This window comes from Berghia stephanieae, chromosome 2, assembly GCF_034508935.2.
Source record: "Berghia stephanieae isolate SIO BIC M18660-M18661 chromosome 2, UCSD_Bste_1.3, whole genome shotgun sequence".
NCBI classification, from domain to species: domain Eukaryota; kingdom Metazoa; phylum Mollusca; class Gastropoda; order Nudibranchia; family Aeolidiidae; genus Berghia; species Berghia stephanieae.
In genome coordinates this window covers 55,098,531-55,120,506 of record NC_088361.1, presented here as the reverse complement: position 1 = coordinate 55,120,506, position 21,976 = coordinate 55,098,531, and the positions used below count along the sequence as shown (strand labels likewise).

The 21,976-nt window shown below is 33.3% G+C and overlaps 1 protein-coding gene across 16 annotated transcripts in view; it reads right to left on the bottom strand.

Annotated features, from left to right (window-relative positions):
* Positions 1–21,976, bottom strand: part of LOC144965175 (zwei Ig domain protein zig-8-like) — a 254,589-nt gene that overhangs the window by 10,132 nt on the left and 222,481 nt on the right. For all 16 annotated transcript variants that reach the window (XM_078900225.1, XM_078900230.1, XM_078900236.1 and 13 more), the window contains one exon: positions 17,913–17,936. In XM_078900225.1, the coding sequence (XP_078756351.1) occupies positions 17,913–17,936 (24 nt within the window). The remainder of the gene's footprint in view (positions 1–17,912; positions 17,937–21,976) is intronic.

The window sequence follows — 21,976 nt, the reverse complement described above, 5'->3', positions numbered from 1 at the left end:
AGAAACTTATTTCTAAAATGCAAAAAGGGGAACAGCGGTTTTATTCTGGTAATCAGAAAGTAACGGCTTTGCTACCCATTCCCCGTGGCCTTTCACATCTCCTTGCCCTAGCTCACGAGGATTTGTGTTCCCAGAGCAACAGAATGATTTAACATACAGAGAAGATCAAGTACGCCAAATGGAGTGACGTTGCCTCTAAAGATTTGAACAAAATCGATTATATTAAGTTTTGTGGCAGTTTTTTTTTCTTTTTTTTTTTCTAAAAAAATCAAGTCTTCTAATAGGTGAAATAATTTTAACAAACCTGAGAATACTCAAATAGTTCAAAAAAAGATTGAGGAATGTCAACTCTTGAGGCAAAGTACCCCTATTTGATAATGCCAAAAATATTTTTGAGGGAGGGAGGATTAAACAATTGGTTAGAAACTCTCTTAACACCATTGGTATCACATAGAGGCGAGATGTCCAAGTGGATAAAGCATTGCATTTAAGCCCTCCGGTCTCAGGTTCGAGCCTTGCGATCAGCATCTTGCTTTTTTGTGTGTGAGAAATGCATCCTCTATGGCGCACTTGCGGCGTTGTGATGGGTTAATTATGTTGGGTTTTTTTCTTCGTATATACAGAAATAAAATGTCCCATATGATGAATAAAGGGACATTTTTGATTTTATTTCCAAATTATGTTTTTTTTAAAAATCCTATTTCGCTGAATGATTTGATCGCTTTAAGAGGACTACTGGTTACACTGAGTGCTTGCAGTTTATTCCCGAAAATATTTATAAAATACGCCCCATCGTCTAATCTATTTTTGCCAGATACCAACGTATATACTTATAGCACTTTCTATTTTGTCTATAATCATGCATATCAAGTGCATCAAAATGCTATTTTTAGAATATTTTTATGATCAGATAATAATAAGAAATGCTGGAGAAATTTGATAAACTCAATATAAATGTAATATCATCAAGCGACAAGGGAATGACACTGACTACCCATCCATAATTATGGCCGCTCTGTGGGCCCTCTTGTGACGCAATCAATTAATCTGAGCGTGTTCATTGATCGAATAGGTGACTACAATCGCAAATCTCTGACACCATATTGTACCTTTAAGTAAGGCGCTTGACACACATAACCACATTCGACTCTTGTGTGGACGGAAACCTAAATATAGGCAGTGACGAGTATTTTGATAACACTTGTTTAAAAGGGTGCCAAATAGGCGACTATGCTGTGTAATAATTGAACCGTTTCACCTGTTGATGGAATATACAAAGTATTGTATGGGAAGTGGAATCAGATTTGGCAAATGAGGGCAAATATTCGATAAATATATCCATACTTTGTTTCATTCCCCCTAATTTATATATGTATATACCATGATGAAAAAAAAACAGAGAAATAATTTACGAGAAAGGTCATTTACAAACGAAATAATATAATGAAATAAAATATTACGAAAGACAAGGTTTGACGTGAAGTTACGACAGTCTCTCGGAAATGATAATTCAAGTCCTAAAAAGGGTAAAATCTATTATTCGTACTGCAACAGATTAGTTTATTTGATTAATGCCTGTGATTTCTTGATGCTTGTTATAAATTTGAAATAGTTTTGTGGTCGGAGTAGCTTTGATGATGGAGAACTGGTTATTGACCTGGAAAAATCTTTTTGGTATCATATGGCGATCAAAGCACATGGGAAATAAAGGGTCTCGGGAGGATTATGAAATATATATCACTAAATTTTAAAATTATGCTGAGACTCTGAAGGATTGAAAACGAAGAAGAAGGTATAAATAGCACTAATATATTAAGTCTCATCGATTTTATATATTTATATCTTTATTCATCCAAAAAATGGAAATTCGTTTACAGACGTGGCATGCATAGAAATGTATAAACACAAAGTTGAGAATCTATGGCGACAATGTATACATAATACATATAAATTTTACAAAGCGAAACATGTTGTCCCCATGACTCCCGGTTTGAACCCATATGCAAATGCACAAAAATGTAAAAATTATACAACCAAGAACCAATAGCGACACTTCCACATTGGAAATTGGGTGAGTAGAACTCCTGGCTTTATCAATTATCCGATCAATTTTCTTAATGTCGCACATACTGGCATTTCCACACCATGCTGTAATACAAAAAGCAATAACGGCCTCCAAAATGGATCTATGAAAAAGGGGTGCATAACGTTTTGTCTATCAGAAATTCTGAAAGTTCCCGAATAAAATACATTCTTTTGTTCTATACATACATACATACATACATACATACATACATACATACATACATACATACATACATACATACATACATACATACATACATACATACATACATACATAAATACATACATACGTACATACATACATACATATACATTTCAAAGACTTCTGCTTAGGCGCATCTGATAAGAGAGAGAGATGAGAGAGAGAGAGAGAGAGAGAGAGAGAGAGAGAGAGAGAGAGCGAAGTGGGGGGGGGGGGGAGATTTAAATTAAATTGAGAATATTGGCTTTTGACGTTGGCACGCAATGTGGAAATATTTGGAATGAGAGCACATAGGCTTAAGTAAAGCTAGACTGGACATATTGTTTGCTGCGATACTCCTTTGGAGCTTTAACGAGTCACCGGAAATGGACAGAGAAAAGTGCCGAAGGCAGATAATAACTCCAAATGAATCTGATGTCCCCATGTCTTCAATCGCATGCATGTCATCAAGTTTGAGGACGAGCCTTTATGATGTTGGAATAGCAGGTGGCAGACAAGACATTACAATCGGTACTGGTTTGTCTAGTTGAATCATTCACCGAGTTTTGTTTGGGTAAACAACGGAATAAAATACACTATGAACATTGAGCACAATGATCTATAATACTATGTCCCTTTTGAAATAAAATGTATTGTGAACCGCATTGATATTGACAAACAATAATAACTCTTTGGGTTAATTTGTTGACTTGGAGAAACAATCACAACAAGAAAGATTTTTCAATGTGCATCACATATCAAAAGTTGTTTGATTGGACAACAAACATTGAATTTAATGGAAAAAGTTATATTCAAACCTTAGCCGATTTATAATCACTTTTTAATCTCATTGAAAATGTTGTTTTTAAAAAATCTTGTTAGGTTACATATTGATCTCGCGATGCAATTGTCAAGCAACTTAACTCATGTCCTCCCATTAAGAGACACAATAAGTGTGTATCTATTTTCATAATCATTTAAATTTCCTATTCAAAATCTATTTAAGAGGATATTTCAACACAATTAGGGAAATTAAAAAGATCGTCAATTCTATATACAACGACGACACAATTTTAACCCGGCCAAAAGTGAACAAATAAAGTTAAAAAAACCCAGAAAAAAATCATGATATACCGCTTACACAATGGGAGAAAATATAGTTGTTGCCGTCCAAAGATTTCCATGACATAAGCCCACAGACCATTGGCCAAAGCCCAAAATGAAATGCATATAAAGCTAACAATACATTTCTTTACTCATTCGGATTGGGAACAATTCCCCACTCAACATAACGCAACTAAAAGCGAGCAAGAACAAAAAAGGAAGAACTACAGTGTACTTTGCCAACCTCTGAGTCTTCCGATGACATGTCCTATAGGAGCCATGCACCCGCATTCATTAAGAAATTATATTTCCGTCATGAATAAAATTTGTCTTCGTTGCCAAGTAATTTGAGTAACAAAATTAAGAAAAACACAGTCCACAGCTGGTGGCATAGTAAAAAGACTAAAAGCTCAACATCAGATGGTCTCATTATACACAGAATGGAGTAACAACATTCTAGTGGATCTAAATGTAATCTTTTTAAAAAGTCTATACCGTTAAAAGAGGGGGTCACCCTGATATAATATTAGACTGGGACGAGGGTTGCATTTTACAGTATTCGCACGCATCCAATCACAACATCAGTCAAAATGGTCCCAGACGATATTTTTTTTCGGTTTTAAAAAAAATCTGTAATTGGATAGCCCCGACCACATTTTCGCGTCACTGAGTCCATATTTCCCCTCTGTTGTACTTCTGTGATTCTGTTATCTACCAGTCCAATTGTATCGGCACGGACTAAAGTAATTGAAGTGGCATTGATCAATATGCTATTTTTTTATTTCCTCTGAAGTCATTTTGTCATGTCTGTTAATTCTACGCGTGCCAGTTGATAAGACACTACAGCAATTCACATCTAACAGATAAATTGATTAATAAGTCTGTATAATTTTTATTATATCAAAATCTTCGATCATGGGCCTGGTTTCAAGGAAAATGTTAATATTTTCCCATTTTTATCAGTATGTCTTCGCTAACTTTGACATTTCGTTTTTTTAACTAACCACAATATTATATTCTCTTGAAGACAAAATTGTCTTTCTTTTTTGTTAAAGCGGAGAGAGTAAATGTTGATGTTTCAGTTGATGTTTTGAGCGTCACTAAGTCGATTAGAATATTCCTTGCCGTTTAGCCCGAACCATTCTATTGACTGTTTATGCCATGTCAACGAAAAGTCTGGCAAACATTCAATAACTCTTGCTGTACATCCTTACAAAGAAAAATGATTCCGTTTTTCAAAATGCCGAAATATCATCGCTACCCTGAATGTTTTGTTGGGGAGGGGAAGTATTTTTCCCCTCCTAAAGGCAAGATAAAAGCATTGGTCAGCCCCACAGTTTATGAGCACGTATCACAATATATTGACACATTGATGAAGGAATTGCATCGCGACAGGCGACGAAACTATGCATTATTTTTTTCAAACTTTGAGTGACACTCAGGATCTGTGGGACTGATTGCTTTGGGTGGTAGGCAAGTAGAACTTATAGTGGCTATGGGTCGACCCAATCAAACTAAAATGTGAATTCAAAAATCACAAAATGATTCAATAACACATATATTTTTATCTTCTTTTGAAATATGAAATAAACGGGTTGTTCAAAATTATTAGTTCTTAATCGTTTTTTATTCGTACATTTCTCACGAGTGTCGGTTCACGATTATCGGTCGATAACAGTGGAACATGCTTATTTACAATCTACGAGTCAAAAATAGAATCATTAAACTGCTCATTTAACTATAGTTTTAACAAAAGTTACGACAAACTGACTTAACTTTGAAAGGTGTATTGAATGATCTGGGTTTCGTACTAAAAGATAAACTATTCTTAAAACAATAGGGTTGGGGGGCAAAATTGTTCCATACGGCCCATGTTAAATTTTGCCAACGTACATAGAACTACTCGAAAATATAAAATTCATAAAACATATTTTAAAACAAATAGAGATTGATGTAGATACGAGTAATTTGAAACCATTTATTTTAAAATTGAGGGTAATTCTATCACCTGTTGCCTCAATTGATTAACCAAAATCTGCTAGGCATAATGCTGGGGCCCATAATGAGGTCATTTGACGTTGGGAGTCGCGATCTGTCCTCTCTGCTGCCAGATTTATTTGTGCGCACCTGCAGACGTTTTTTATAGGGAATGAGATTAGCGGAAGCGAGGACGAGAGAAGCATGCGCACAACCAACATGACGTTCTCTCTCTAATAACTTTTCCGCTGGTGACGTCACAGACTGTGGGTGATCCAATCAAGGGACGCTACTCTTCCGCTAATCTCATTCCATATAGGGTACCGATTATGATAGTTAATGGCTCAAAACATTCGTTTCGATCTATGTTATTTTATACAGTACAATGGGTGCCTGTTCGCAATAGCCAGTATTTCCCGCAAATATTGCGAGTTCTCCACTAGTAGTAGTAAATACAGCACTAATATCAATAGCTTACCAGGCATAGCACCAAGAGGTCACGTCAGCATTACGCAGGTAGTATCAATTCTATTACTGGTGTTTGAAATCCATCCAAGAGTGGATATAATATACATATCAATCGCATAAAAACGTGAATTTATAGAGAATAATGTCGCTAAGACATTCTGTAATTTACGATAATTATAGGAAGAAAATTAGCGCGTGTTTGATACATAATGACTCGCGTTTGAAATATTATTATCATGTTTAAAGCCACGTAAGTTATACATTTTAATATTCGAGTAATTTTAATAAACGAGTTGGCTTTAAAAACAATCTCTTTACGCCTCATTTCTATTCTCACTCCTTTAAATACTTACTTGGGTGTTTTGCTCATATTCTTCGAGCTCCAGATAATGTATTACACATTTAGTAATTACGTATGCGCTTCAAATAGCCTTTACTCTTATTTTTGTGTGTTTTTAAAAAAATATTTATTTAGCATTAACACTTCGGACAGATTTAGAGATAAGCGAAATTAAAAGAAATGGAGTAGAGTGAAGAAAACCAATAAACGGACTTCTTTATCCAGAGGCTCAATCGTTTTGTTATTAGGCACAAAAGATTCACAAGTTATCATTTCTTAATCACACTCCCCCCCCCCCCCCCCCAACCCATTCAGAAAACACCGCATCATTTTGGCAAGAAAATGACTCGATGGAATATGAAAATAACATTAATTTATTTCTTAAAAGTATTTGAAATTCTCTTATAGCCATACTCTTTCATTTGAAAATTCCCCCAAAAAGATCACAGGCAAAGCGGATAAAGTTGAAAAAAAAGTAGTTATCAAGGATAAAAAATATCATAAAATCGATCAAACAAAAGGCGGAAGCCAAATAAATGCCATTTCTGTGAAAAGGTTATTATGATTGTAGGCCAGATATCCTATTGTGACATTTGTTGGCACTAGTCATCGCCTGAATAAAAACAAGCTAATTATGATGTATTATACACCCAGAGTGTATTCTGCATTTAAATTCGATTTTTCACAAACTATTTTTGGATACGTTTAATTTGTGTGTAGCCTAAATAGAATATGTCCTTTATTGAATGTAAATACAAAACCCGAACATGAAAAAAGGGAATTCAAAGCGATTATAATGAGCCAAGAATTACATACCTTCTTTCTAGATATATCCAACATCCCAGTCATATATGTTTGTGAGATGTGAGCATGAATCCCATAGAGTGCTCGTCAGTGTTAAGAGTTATAATAATGCTCTCACCTCTTTCTTATTTTTATTATATATATATATATATATATATATATATATATATATATATTTATAATATTATATTATATTATAATATATATACATATTATTCTTAAAATATAGTGTTGTAGAACAACATTTTCCCGTAGAGCCAATGTTAATTCTTTATCATCGAACACAGAGTCAAACATTATAAAAGTATTTTTACAGACCAGTATACAAGTCACATGCAATTTCTTTTAAATGTATGGGTAATTCTATCATCTTGACTCAAATGTATACTAAGGAAATCTGGTGGTCGTAATAATCAGTCCTTAATTTGATCTTTGGCTTTCATTGCCAGTATTCGTTATTTTACACAATTCTAGCTCATCGGCGAGAAAAAAAGGATGACATATTTTAAATATCTCTTGATACCATCAAGTAATAATAATCTATCTGTTTTCCTTCTTTTTTTTTTTTTTACAACAGGGTTGGTGGTCAAATTGCTCCGTAAAACCAATAATAAATGTTTATCATCGTACACAGAATTACTGGTAAATCAAAACTACTTTTACAGATTGTCATACAAGTAACTTGCCAACCTTGCTACTTAAGGATAATTCTATTACCCATTGACTAAAAAAAGATTCATCTCGATCTATGTTATTTTCCACAATGCAGTGTTATAAGAACTAAATAAACGATTGCCTATTCATAATTTTCTTTATTTCTCCAAAAAATACTGCGATTTCTCCATTCATTTAGGTTAAATGAACTTGACATCGATGTCATTTCAAGAATTATCTCCCTTTAAAAAAATGATAAAGATGGTGTATATGTCTTCAAATAAACAAACAAACAAACGGTATATATGACTTTTATAATTATCGGTTATTAAATTTTGACAATGAAATCCGCTAACCGGCCGCCCTATTGCCAAATTATAAAATTATATATATATATATATATATATATATATATATATATATATATATATATAGTGTGTGTGTGTGTGTGTGTGTGTGTGTGTGTGTGTTAATTTCAAAAGATCTTCCTTTGATTTCAATTCTTCGTTATTTTGGAGGCGTTTTAGGTCTCTATTCAGAACAGTGTGAAAATAGGATTCATGGCTTTATTAGCTGGTATATTTACATCTATTCTTAGTATATTATGCCCAAAAAAAAACACCATCTTTTCTCCTGGATTTGAATAGATACGGGTCCTTCATTGCATTTTTCATACAACGTTTTATTACTTATTTTGTGGGGTGTCGTATATTTAGGACCCTTTATGTTGTTTTCTATGGAATCTGTCTAATCTTTTTTCTTCGGTTCCGGTCAGTGCCTATGCGAAGTTATATGCAGGGATTTTACTAGGGATAAGTATAATTTGATTTTAATTAGTGTTTATTTTAATTTTCTGTCCTGACCCATATATATATATATATATATATATATATATATATATATATATATATATATATATGGGTCAGGAAAGATTAACGTATATCTTTTAAAGCATTTTTAGGTATTGATAAATAAAGCAGGGTTCAAACTGTCTCCTTGTGGTGTACCGATGTTGCCAACGAATGATTCTTTTCTCTGAGGCACTGACTATTTTGGTCGTTTTCCGGTCTCACTTATAATGAATCGGAATAAACAAACGTCATCTTCAAGAACTATTCCTCTCATAAACTTTAACAAGGATTAGTGAAAGGTGGTATCGAAGGCGGAAGACTTATCTATTCCAGTTATAACTATTTCTATTTTTATCTGACAGGGTTTTGGCAGCAAGCCATTTGTGGGTCCAACCTACTTCTCTCCGTCCTGAATCCGCTTTGACTATGTGACAGATAATTTTCAACAAATGGTTTAATTCTATTCAGTGTGATCAGGGAGAGCGATTTTCTAATTGTATTAAGCAGCATAATTGGTCTTAAATTCTTTGGAGGTCCATTCTCTTTTCCTGGCATTTGTATTGATATCAGCTACCTTTTATTAATATCCAGGTGGTGGTGATGTTCGAACGTTTGATGGAGATGTCCGAGATGTGTTAATCTAATAATGGTGGTCCATATTTTAGTAGTTCAGTGTATACCCCATCTTCGCCAGGTGCTCTGTATTTATTTAGACTTTTAAAAGCATTTCTTACTTTTTTGTGTGTGTGTGATAGGTTTAAATAATGGTCGTGGATCTCCCTCAAATGACTTGTTATTTTGAAATTTTGCTTTATGAAATTTTTTTAAAAAACGAAATGTCATTGGGGTTGATAATCATTTTGCCCGGGTCGTCCTCTATCGTTGGGTTTTCAAATGATCTTTGATTTATTAGTCTTACAGCTTTGTACATTGCTTGATCGTTGTTGCATTTACTAATATTATCGACTTTTGTCCAACTCATCATTCCTAATTTCTATTACTCTATGTCTTAAGCGATGTAATATTGTGTTTCGTTCGTATTTACGATTCTGTCCTACTCCTTCCATGTTGAGTTTTGTATTCTTATTCGTAAATCTTTTTGTTGGTTAGATAATTGAGCGCAGATAGTGTCATAAGTATCGACTAGTCATTTAGTTGTTGTTGTCCCGGTGCTTTGTATTGCGGTATTTATTATTCCATTCCGTACAAGTGACCATGCTTAGTTTGGTGTGATTTTGTTCGTTAAATGGTCTAGTTCAGTATTAAGTTGTCGCAGGTATTATTTACATTCATTTTTGTTTCTTAAATAGTTGGGCTGTAATTTCTTGGTTGTTTGTGCCATTCGATAACAAAGTTTGTATTAACTAGCTTATGATCTGTTGTTATCAAGGTGCCAGCGTGTGATCTTGCATTTAATATGAATGTTCTGGGTCTTTGTCTGCACATTACAAAATCAATTTGGCTATAAATGTTGGTAACTACTCCCGTTTCTTTATTTTTACTCTGTTCTACACACGTCGTTTGGTGCCCAGAAGTGTGATTAGATATGCTCTGTTTGTGACAAATAACTGTTTATCTTCGCAAAAATATACCAGTCTTTCTCCGTTATAATTTGGTTTACCCTTCGAATAAGACCTAAAGCAACTCTCCCCTTCTTTCCGTTTTCCCCGTTTAGCGTTGAAATATCCAGCTATTATTAGCAGTGTTTAATTTCCTAAATTATTAACAGTTCCGTTGAGATTTCTTTAAAAACTTGTTATATTATCTACCGGGAATTTTTCTGCTCTTTCCGTTGTTGGAGCGTAAAAATTAATGAAGGAAATTATCGTTTGTTTTTACATTAATGTTTGTTGTTCGGGTTGTGTGATATGTCCCCTTGTATTTGTAACACACAACTACGGTCAGAAACATTTCAACATTTATTGATTGAATGCTTCCATTTTTTTTATTAATAAAGAAACCACATCCATAGAATCGAGACTAAGAAGGAAAACAAATAAGTCCACTGGTACCCACAGTTCGATCGAGGCCATATTCTATTTTGTTTTCGTGTAAACAACTAATATCTCATTTTTAACTTGACACATCTTCGGCCAAGAGATCAATTCTTTTACTACTCTTTTACTAATACTTATTAGTTATTACGTTTAACATCCCGATTTTAAACAAATTTTCATCCAAAATCATTTGAAAAGTGAGGTAAAAAATTATCCACTAAGCGGAGGCTCAGTGCCAACAGGTGTCAGCCATATTAATATATATGTATGTATATATATATATAATCCTTTCAAGCTCAGTTATTTACATTTGACCATTTTCGTAAAATTTAGCTACTACTCGCATATCAAAAGTTCAGAAGCAAGTAATCAAGTCAGTACATAAAAAGTTTCCTTTTTCTACATTTTACAACACTTGCTTCTGATCTGCTAAGTCTATACATCTGTCATCTGCTAATTCCGACATAGCCGCCTTATCCCTTTTATCATTAATTTTTTGTGAGTCTCTCTCTCTCTCTCTCTCTCTCTCTCTCTCTCTCTCTCTCTATCTATCTATCTATCTATCTATCTATCTCTCTCTGCTTTAGTTTGTTCTTCACTGATCCTGCCAAGGATCATAATCTTCCTTGCGTGCGGCTTGCTTTCAAATGAGCTCTATGGACTCAACACACATCCACCCACACACACACACACAGACACACACACTCACACACCATCGTAGTACAGTGACAAAACACTATCCATTTCAATGTTTGAAAAAAAAATACTTGTATATTAATAGATCCAGATAGCCCTTGACTTGTAAAATAAATGTCTTTATAACTCGAGTCTCGAGGTTAAAATCCTTTGACAAGCTGGGGTTATATCTAGATATATCTAAATAGTATAGCTAAAATAACCCAAATAGTGTTTTGAAAGCGTCTGGTAAATAAGTGATTGATCCCTTGTCCAAAATTCGTAAAAGCCTTAGCTGCGGCTTCAGACAAATGTTTTATTGTTTTTTAAATTTTTTTTTTTAAATACCGAGGTTAGGTATAATGTAATCACTTCGTAGTATTTTAATTTGGGACAATAATATGTATTCTATGACTTATACAATTCCTTCTACTTAATCTATTATAAAATTCAAGAAATCTTGAAGCTAACTCAAAATTTGAACTCGATCGGTGTGCAACATATTTTTTTTTCCAACACCGAGTTTAACCTTGCATAATTTTGGAATTCAAAAACAGATCCCAAATTTTGAAAGTTGTTATTTATGGAATGGGCATGTCCTTGTGTTAAATACGGGGCTACAAATAATCATACTCAGACTTTTGCAGAGTAAATGGATACCTTGGCCTGATAGAAGTTATTCATAAGGATAGGAAAATATCTCTCTAACAATTTAATGAGTTAAAAACTAGAGTTTCCAATTATATATCTTCGCAGTGTGGCTCAGCGGTACAGTCTTTGCTTCGTATCCGAAAAGTATCGAATTCGATCATACGCCGCTGCTCTGTGTGGGCTTGAGCAAGGCATCTCGCCCTAGTGCAATTTGCGGTGCTGCATTGCGGCTGACGCCTGGGTTATTCTAGTCTTCCCTTGGAGTAGGCCCTAGAGACAAATTTCCTCTATGGGATGAATAAAGAGCATTTGAAAAAAATAATTCAATGCAAAACAATTAGAAAATAAGTCTGCTTATAACCGTACGGGGTGGACAGAGGCTAGGTTCGCTACGACTGTAGCTAATAATAACTTCTCAAACATATGCCACTTCAAAAACGAAAATGTATGCAAAATACTGAATGCAAAGACTATACAAATATAAAAAGAAATGAATCATTTTGATGCTTTTGATCTTTTCCAGATATGAATATTCATGGTGCAAGGAATTGCACGTCATCCAAAAGATACATAGATATGGAAATGTGACCCCAAATTGAACAGACGTCTCGAGAATCGACCGTATGCCAAGGAAGGCATGTACCCAAAATAAACAAGATGAAAAACAATCGTACAATATCATAGTACTGTTGAGCAAAACCAAAAGCATTGATAAAGAAAACAAATGGGGGAAAACTACTTAAGATGAGGCTGATATCTACAGGATGTCCGTAAAGTCTGGACACAGTAAAGTTAAATATTTTTCAAAATAGTATTCAAAATGTATTGCATCGAGTTCATGCAAATTTTGTGAAACGCATTGACATTTGCATTGCAAATGATGGCGCTCATATTGAAGATATTATTTGAATAAAATAAATTGTGAAAATAAAACTTAATTTTAAGTATATATCAAAAATATTCAACTATCCTATGTGTCCAGACTTTATGGACACTCTGATATCAATATTGAAGTTCTTAATCTAAGTTAAAGTCATCCAGTTATTCCATTTATTATTCCATTTTTTTTAAAAAGCGGAATTGTGTTTTAAGTCCATGTTATAGCGCTTTGATCACGTTTAGTGGATATTGCTCTATGTTCTATTTTTTAATGTCATACAATATGAGGTAAAACCCAATATTAATCAGAAGGAAAGGACACCGGCGTTTGAACTGGTATTGGGGCCAACGACATCATAATTAAATACATAAACGAATTATTTACCTCTATAATATTATTGGCTCTACCCTAGGACTCCTTATATTATCTATCACATCATGTATTTGACCCTACGATTATTCCTGGCAATAATTTTGAATCGTGTAAATTAGAATTGCTACTCCCTTCAATTAATTACGTTTACGACACTATTGTCTGTAGATCTATAGTGGGTTTATGAACTGTCGATTTGCCGATTTAAATTAAAATGATTTTTGTTTGGTCAATGTTTTCAAAAATGTTGATGTTGAACTTACCTTATAATAATATGTGGAAAACATTAATTTTTATAATTAGTTGTTTTGATTTATTTATCGTCTATTTATTTATTTTTCATTTATCTATATCTTATTTTATTTTTTTAGAGAGAGAGGGGGGGACACACACGCATACACACACACACACACACACACAGAGAGAGAGAGAGAGAGAGAGAGAGAGAGAGAGAGAGAGAGAGAGAGAGAGAGAGTGGAAGAAAGAATTAGGAGGAGTGGCAATTTTTTAGAGGATTCTTTAAGTCGTGAACAATAAGTTAAAAATCATGTATGGATTAAGTAAAATGTTAAGTACTTGCTTGTGTGCGTGGCCGTGCGCGCGCGCGTTTGTGCCTTTGTGTGTATGTATAGGTTTGCTTGAAAGAGAGCGAGCAAGAGAGAGAGAGAGAGAGAGAGAGAGAGAGTGAGTGAGAGAGAGAGCGAGCAATCGAGAGAGAGAGTGAGAGAGAGATAGATAGATAGATAGATAGAGAGAGAGAGAGAGATAAAAAAAATTGAAGGAGAGAAAGAGATGGATAAAATACAAGTACGATAAGATTGTGACTTGAGGGAGTTGGAAAGGGGGGGGGGGGGCTTTACGTCTTTGATCCTAATGCGAGGAGATGAGTGAGGAGATAATAAGCCGTCTAGATCTTGTGGGAAATATGTAGGGTACGATGGGGGAAATTGATTGCAATTTATCAATCCATCAATTCTATTTGTCAATAACAAGTTTTTATTCACGTCTATTTTATCAGTTGTCGTCAATCATTCACGCTCGCACACCCTATCTGATGAATTGATGAATCCATCCACCCTTCTGCTCGTTTATCTGTTTGACTTCGGCTTTTTTTTTTTGTTTGTTATTTATTGATCTATGGTTTTGTTTTTGTTTGTTAAATTGATCAACCAATTCAGAATGTTTGCTCTCTTAAACGTCGAGTGTTGTCTGGTATCAGAGGCTGTGTCTAGACGTCCATTTATCATCTCTTAACAAATCTAGCGTTAGAGTTTTTCAATTGCGTACAAAATAAGGAATAGAGGATGTCATAACATCTCTCGTCAATTCTTTTATCTATTCTATAATTCCCAAAAATTTGCCATTATCAGAGATGATGTATGATATCGTAAAATTTATAGAAGGAATAACGTTGACGTCACTAAGCTCTTTGTTATCATTTTGAAATCCCCTATTAGTGATTAGTTCTCATTAAATCATATCAATTAGACGATACACTTTAAATGTTATACAAATGTTTGTTTCTTGGTATGTTTACTTTGACTGGTCGATGTTTTGAATATTTTATCCAAACACAAAGCATCAATATATATAACAAAACAACTCAGTCCTGACGATGGCAAATTAAGCCTGAAACATTAATGTAGACTGTCTCAAACATTGTGGTAAATATTTTAAATAATAATAATAATAATAATATATATATATATATATATATATATATATATATATATATATATATATATATTTATATATATAATTCTTAAATAGCTATGGCGGAACACTTTTAAGTGTTCAATAAACAAACATTTTATGAATGTTATTATCTGCATTCCTTTTCACAGAGTCAAAAATCTGCAAGATGAATATTTTTGGTCATGAAACGGTCTTTACAATTAATACAATCAATACAGCAGCGTTTTCAACTTACAGCTAAATCAGTCGGGTTCAAATCCATTAATTCTGGGTTCTCTTAACAGATGTCGTGTATGTCTGTGTCCTTGTGTGAGTGTGTGTGCGTGTGTGTGTGTGTGTGTTTGTCTTTGTGATTGTGTTTGGTCGTATTTTGTGATATAAGCTGGGGGTTTTTTCTTTGATACTCTGTAACAATGTTTAAATTGTTTACTGTTTTAAAACTCGAGTGTTAGTCTGGTTCCACTCGAGTCTCGACATCGATTTGTCACACTTGGGTTACTCTAGTGTTCAAGCATCCGTTTTATACAAAAAAGGACATTAGAAATGCAGAACACTTTTTCTTTATCTTTTTTTAAAATGCAATTTGTAATGAAACAATTACATGACAGATCATACAACATAGGACATGTTCTAAGAAAAATATAGACGGAACGGAAATGATGTCACTCAGCTTTTTGTAATTGGTTTTAGACATCCATTTTAATGATTAATTCTTACCAAATTATATAAATCAGGCTAGAAACGTTCAAGATGACACATATTTTTGTTGTTAGGTATGGTTTATCTGACTGGTGGATGCTGTGAGTTTTTATCTAAATGCATATCAATGAAATCTGGATGTTTAATTTATACTGTTCCTTAATTTGATAACATTCTTTTATTTTCTTTACAATCGGTTTATATTGCCTTAAGTCTGTGTAAATCCTACTTATATTTTGAAGATATTGAGAGTTGGACAAATTAATTTTGTTCGACACCAATGTTTCTAAGCCAGTTTCATTTCAATATGAAATAACATTAAATAATCATTAAATGCGTTGATTTATCGGCGTTAACCAAGGTGTTACTGGGTCATTAGATAATAATTGGTAGAATCATCCAATCTATCTTCTCTATTGTTGTTAAATACGCCCCTTTAAAGATTGTCTCCAAGCGTCCATTTTCAACATGGTATTCTGCTTTTTTCTCAACTCGTGGGTACTGCAAGCAGTTAAAAAACAGTTCGACATAGAATATCATACACTGGTGACTGCAATTATGTCGTTCAGCTGAAACAATCGCCGTCCAATGATTTATGAGAATAGACAAGGCATTTCAAATAATTGGATGGACGAAAACAAATTAAAACTAAACAGCGATAAAACCGATGCTATAATTTAAACCTACTCGTATTTTCTTCCTACACTGACGTCTTCTGAAATGATATCATGTTGCATATAAAATCATATCTAGACATAAAACTATTTCATTCCTCACATTCTCGTATATAATCACGTAGCCAGATCAATTACAATAAAATAGTAATGTAAGTAACAAGTGACGTTTATATTAAATCCAATTTGTAAGTTCCACTCAGGTCACACACACTGACTATTTAAGACATCAAAAATATCGTTTAAAAATTTCATTTGCATTTTTTACAATTGGCTCTCTGTTTAAAACTGTTATTTTGTTGGGTGTTTTTAATATAGAGTCGTTCTTTCCCTTACCGACCATGAGTCCTGACCGACCAAATAAATAACATGCGGGATTTTTTGTTTTGTCACGCCTTTAACTGAATGACTTTTGTTGTTGTTGTTGTTGTTGTTGTTGTTGTTGTTGTTGTTGTTGAAATGTGACAGACGCTCAATCACCAACGTTTTAGCAACTCATGTCTACCGCAATCCGGCACATCACTGTTAAAATTATTTCTCAGAAAGATTACCTTCAAATAATATACATTATCAAAATGACTCTCAACTTTCAAAAAAGTCTTAAATCTGAGGCTATACATTGACCTGTTTGATGAGTTAATGGTTATTTTACTTGGCCGAGATTTAAAAAGTGGTTTTAATAGTAGTCCTCCAAGGCCCATGAAGCCGGCGTTTTATCCAGTTTTAAATAGCGTAAAACGGACAATAGTGGTTGCTTTCTACCCTAAAGATAGAACGCTAGTCTATTGCATAGTACTTTAGCCAGATCTAACAGACCCAACTTCCCATCACCGATGGGTGGAAAGGGGGGGGGGGGGGGGTAAGAAAAAAATGTCGACTTTGCCGGGGATTAATCTCATCCCTTTGCGTGTACAAGCGAGTGCTCTACCAACTGAGCTATCGAGGACCCGTGTTTTGATTTGAGTACGACGGAAGGGTTGGCATCTCAGACAACACTGTCTTTCCAGAAAAGATAGGAGATTCATTTCCTGTTAGGTGTTGACCACCGAATGAAGATGGCCTCTTTGATAAACAGAAAGAGGTTGTGTATTTCTTGTTGTTACTTTTTAAGTGAAATACCATTGATTTGTTGATGAATATATAGATAAGGATGGTACGTGTTTTTTCCAAAAGGATATCTTTTGGAGGTCGGCGTGTTTTTTATATTTTTTGTTTTTAGTGTGTATATAATCAATTTTTGTTTTGATTACCATTTGATTCTAATGTTGCTATTTTGAAATGTTTTATTGTTATTTCGTTTTTTAATGGGATAACATTTGACTGCTCTGAGCAATAACATCTAGCATTCATTTTAAATATTTAACCCCCCCCCCCCCCTCTCTTCAAACAAAAAAAAAAGACAAAGCAAGAAGTTAACAAAGGATGAAATGAAGAATACAGAAATTGGCATTTTCAAGGTATTGTAAATTAAGGACGTCATTGTGTGAAAAATAGGTAAATTGACAGGTTTTAAACCAAAAAACAAAACAAAAAGCAAACAAACAAGAAAGCAAAAGAAAATCTCCAACATTTTCTAGTAATTGAAAGAGCAACTTACAACACTTCATTGTATATTAAAAATATACGTATATAGTTAATTATTATGTCGACACAGTTATACCCCTTTCTAGTAGTCAGTCCTAACTTGTTATCAATACTACAGTTTTCATTTAACATACGGCAAGCATTATTTAACAGTTTTAATAATATATTTTCTTTTAAAATAGTAAATTGTCCTAAAGCAATAAATACCCAACTGTACTTACTTCGTTTGACGTTGACTGTGCCAGCTGCAACGAAGAAAGATAGAAAGAAACTTTGTCAATTATATCATTATTGTAGAATGTATATATATATATATATATATATATATATATATATATATATATATATATATATAAATATATATATATATATATATATATATATATATATATATATATATATATATATATATATATATATATTATAGTTACAATTTGAAATAACACAATAACCACTTTCAAAGAGACCTTATGATAGAGACACAAATGCATACAAAATACAAATTGAAAAATTGTTTCAAATTGAAAAAGAAGATGGATAACTTTGTGCAATACCAATATCATTGTCGGACAGATATCATATAAATCCAGGGGAGAAACATAATTACATGCACATTTTATTGGAGAGAACGAGTTAAAGAAGAATAAACAAAACTTAAATAATTTTTTGTTTGTTTTTAAACATGTTTTTTTTTCTCAGAATAGTATTTCTGGCACGGGTCTTACGCTCGATTTTTTTTCGAAGGGATATCTTGGATTCTATCACCAGTTTTTGAAAAAGAAATTTCAGTCATTCAACTTGTCAATGAGAGAAAATTTGCATCGAATGACCATAATTTGGATTCGATCCACGACATTTAATTCTAATTCAGAGGTACCATTCTACTCCTACTTTTGATGCGTAGTTATTCCTCTTAATGTCTGGTAAATTTACATTCCAAATTTGAGTACGCTATCTTAGTTCCTTGTTGTGAAGAGTCCACGGGCAAGTCACTCTTTGAGGAGGCACTTTAAAGATCCCACTATGGTTGAAGCCACTGTTCTAGGAACGTGCCTTATTTTAAATGGTGACTACCGTGTAATAACAAAACGCTATTTACTTTTTTACTAGACTTTTATTCTTACTAAGTCAATACGATATGATGACCACAGTATCTCAAAAGTCTTAATCTAAAACATTTTTGAAGGCTGTGGGATTTTAAAAAATGGTTCTTTAAATTTAATTGCGATAGCCATATGTTACCCAATATTTCGATCAAATATTATGTGGGGATGAACAAAAAAGAGTGAATTTAATAGTAAAAGTGATAGAAATCAGATTTGTTACTTTTTAGGTTTTGTTTGATAATTTATCTCTTATCTTAATAAAATAAAGAAGGTTGGCACAAGTCTCTTATTTCTGGTGATAAATTCGCTTTTTACATCTAAAACATCCCGACATGATACCTTTTAAATGCGATGGGTTACATATGATTATGTGAACAACATAGATGAAAATATTATAAAAGCACTTGAAGCCAGTAAGCAAAAAGCACAAAAAATGGAATCATGAATGAAAGATCTTGTGATTTGATGGGAAAGGGAGGTCGAGGGAAAGAGTCCGATTTCGACTGCAGATTGAAGTTTAAATGTTTTAATTATAAACTATGAGGTTTTCTTGAGAGACTCAAGTATCATCTATGAATATGATGGACAATGAAAATAAATTATATCCTTGCGTGGACACTGTCGCCTGAATATCCCATGAAAGAATATAGATAATCCATCAAACATCTGATTTCGACAGGAATCACCAATACTGTCCAAAGTGAGCAAATTGGAAGTTAATAATCTTGCCCAATGAAAATAAGTAAAAGTTCCTGAAGCAGTGCTTGATCTCAGGACATTCTGGTTCACTCGACCACCGTGCGCCCCACAATGGATGAACTTTCTTCGAAACGTTTCATGCTGTGCATGTTGTTTTTTAAAATGTAATCATTAGGGTATAAATTCATTTTTTTCTTATATGGACCTTTTAAAGGCTTATTGCCAATTTGCTAATTCTTTAATTGAACAAAAAATAAATTCAACGTAGATCTACTGTTGACAACCAAATAAGTATTTAAATTAATTTGCATTTCATTCTTTTCGAAACTAAAGAATAGTTGTGTAAAACCACATGAAGTATTAAATGACCTAGATTTCTTAAAAATATTAAATAAACGTTATATTTTAATCTTGACATTCATGCGGTTATTTTTACCACTGCATATAAGCAGTGGATGACTAAATATAAAATATTTCTACTTCAGACAAAATGGTTGAATGTAGATAATATGTCGAGGACATTTGAAAATAAGCAAGAATACTCGTAGCTATGCGGGATGTGAAACAAAAGCAAAAAAAAACAACTTTTGGTTAGTCACAATGTGTTAGGAACAAAATTAGATTGAGACTTGGAGGAAAGGAGAGCCATTAGCAAAATATGTTATATGATTAGTGATTTGCAAAGAATATATATATATATATATATATATATATATATATATATATATATATATATATATATATATATGGTAAAACAAAATCAATCAGTTTGGCACTTGCGTTATGGATATAATTTTATTTATGTGACCTCGCCATCTATATCTGGTATTACGAGGCGATGTACCAGATGACAAAAGGAGGATATAACATGAACATATTCAGAAAAATGAAATTTCGTTTTTTGATCTTTAAAAATCTGTTTTCTCTGTGAAAAATCAATGAAATATAATACAGGTGGAATCTGATATAGCCGCCAACATCGTCAAAAAATTGGTAGATTTTAAGCAAAGTTGACTTATCCAACATCTTAGATAATGAACCAAAAAAAAATCAAAACAAACTAAATAAAAATAGCATTTATATACAGAAAAATCCACTAAAAGTGCTCAAAGCGCTTTACAACGGATCCCTATCCAACAGCAACACAACGCGTGTAGGATGACACATGTAAGGGGATATTACATTTTTTTTCCAACAGTGGCAACACTGTTAACGACCAGTTTCTTATTTTATACCTGAGTACGGTGAGAGAATGTGAGTAAATAGCCTTCAATCCAAGGACCACACAGAGCGGGACTCGATCCGAATGTCATTGCCATACCACAAAGACCACACAACCGTACAAGATTGACCTTAAACAGGTTGACCTTCAGATTGTTGAATTATATGGATTCCATTGTAAAAATATAATATCTCTGGTTGTTCATTCATTTTTCATTTTCTCCCAACCTATTAACTGTTTTGACGAGTTACATATTATACACATTTTATTGTCGTTGGAATTTGGGCCGGTTTAATTAAATTTACAACCCGGTGGCCTTTGCATGACAATGTACAATAACAGGAAATTGAGTGGAAAGATACGTAGAAATGGAAAGGAAAAAATATATTAAGTCGAAAAGAAAGCGAGAGAAAAAGTAATTATAAAACAACATTTTCTCCAAAGAATAGGTTGACCACTTTTGCATTCACACTATCTGATGTATAATGCAGTATATGTATTTATTCCTATTTAGACCAAACATTATTTGTTGTCAAATATCGATAAATTACGACAACTGTCAACTTGTCATTGTTAAGCAAGAGGTTCTGAGAAAAAAAATATAACATAATTAAGAAACGCAATGTCAGCTTTTTAAAAATTCTAGAAACAGTTTGTAACCATACATCATAAAGATATTGCACCCTTTAACAAGTTAACTGCCGTAATATGGGAAAAATTGTATTGAAAAATTTCTCTAAAAAATTCGTCCTTCAAATTTCGATCGATTTAAATGACCCACATCTTGGCAAAAACTCTCAAACCTGGGGCCTTGCAAAGAATCCAGGTTTGAGAGTTTTTACCAAGATGAGGGTCATTTAAATCGGTTGATAATAGCACGACGAGTTTTCTGAAAAGATTTTAATACGTTTTTTTCCAGAGTAGGGCAGTTAAATGGTTGAAAGAGGAGCAAGTCATAAATAGTAAAAATGACATATTTAAGTGGACTAGAAAGAGACAACAAAATAGAAATATACAGTGGCAATATTTAAAGCACGGTTCAAAAAAAGGAGGGGGGGGGTGAGGAAGGGAAGAAATGAGGAACAACAAATAACATTAAATATACTATGAACTTTTAAAGCGCCAAATGGTAAGTATATAACCAGAATATAAAATGCATTTTGACTTTCAAGCTGGGGGGAAGCTTTTGTTTTGAATATACAATAATACGGTGCATTAAGAACATATATAATTAAAACAAACATTTCAAATTGGAATC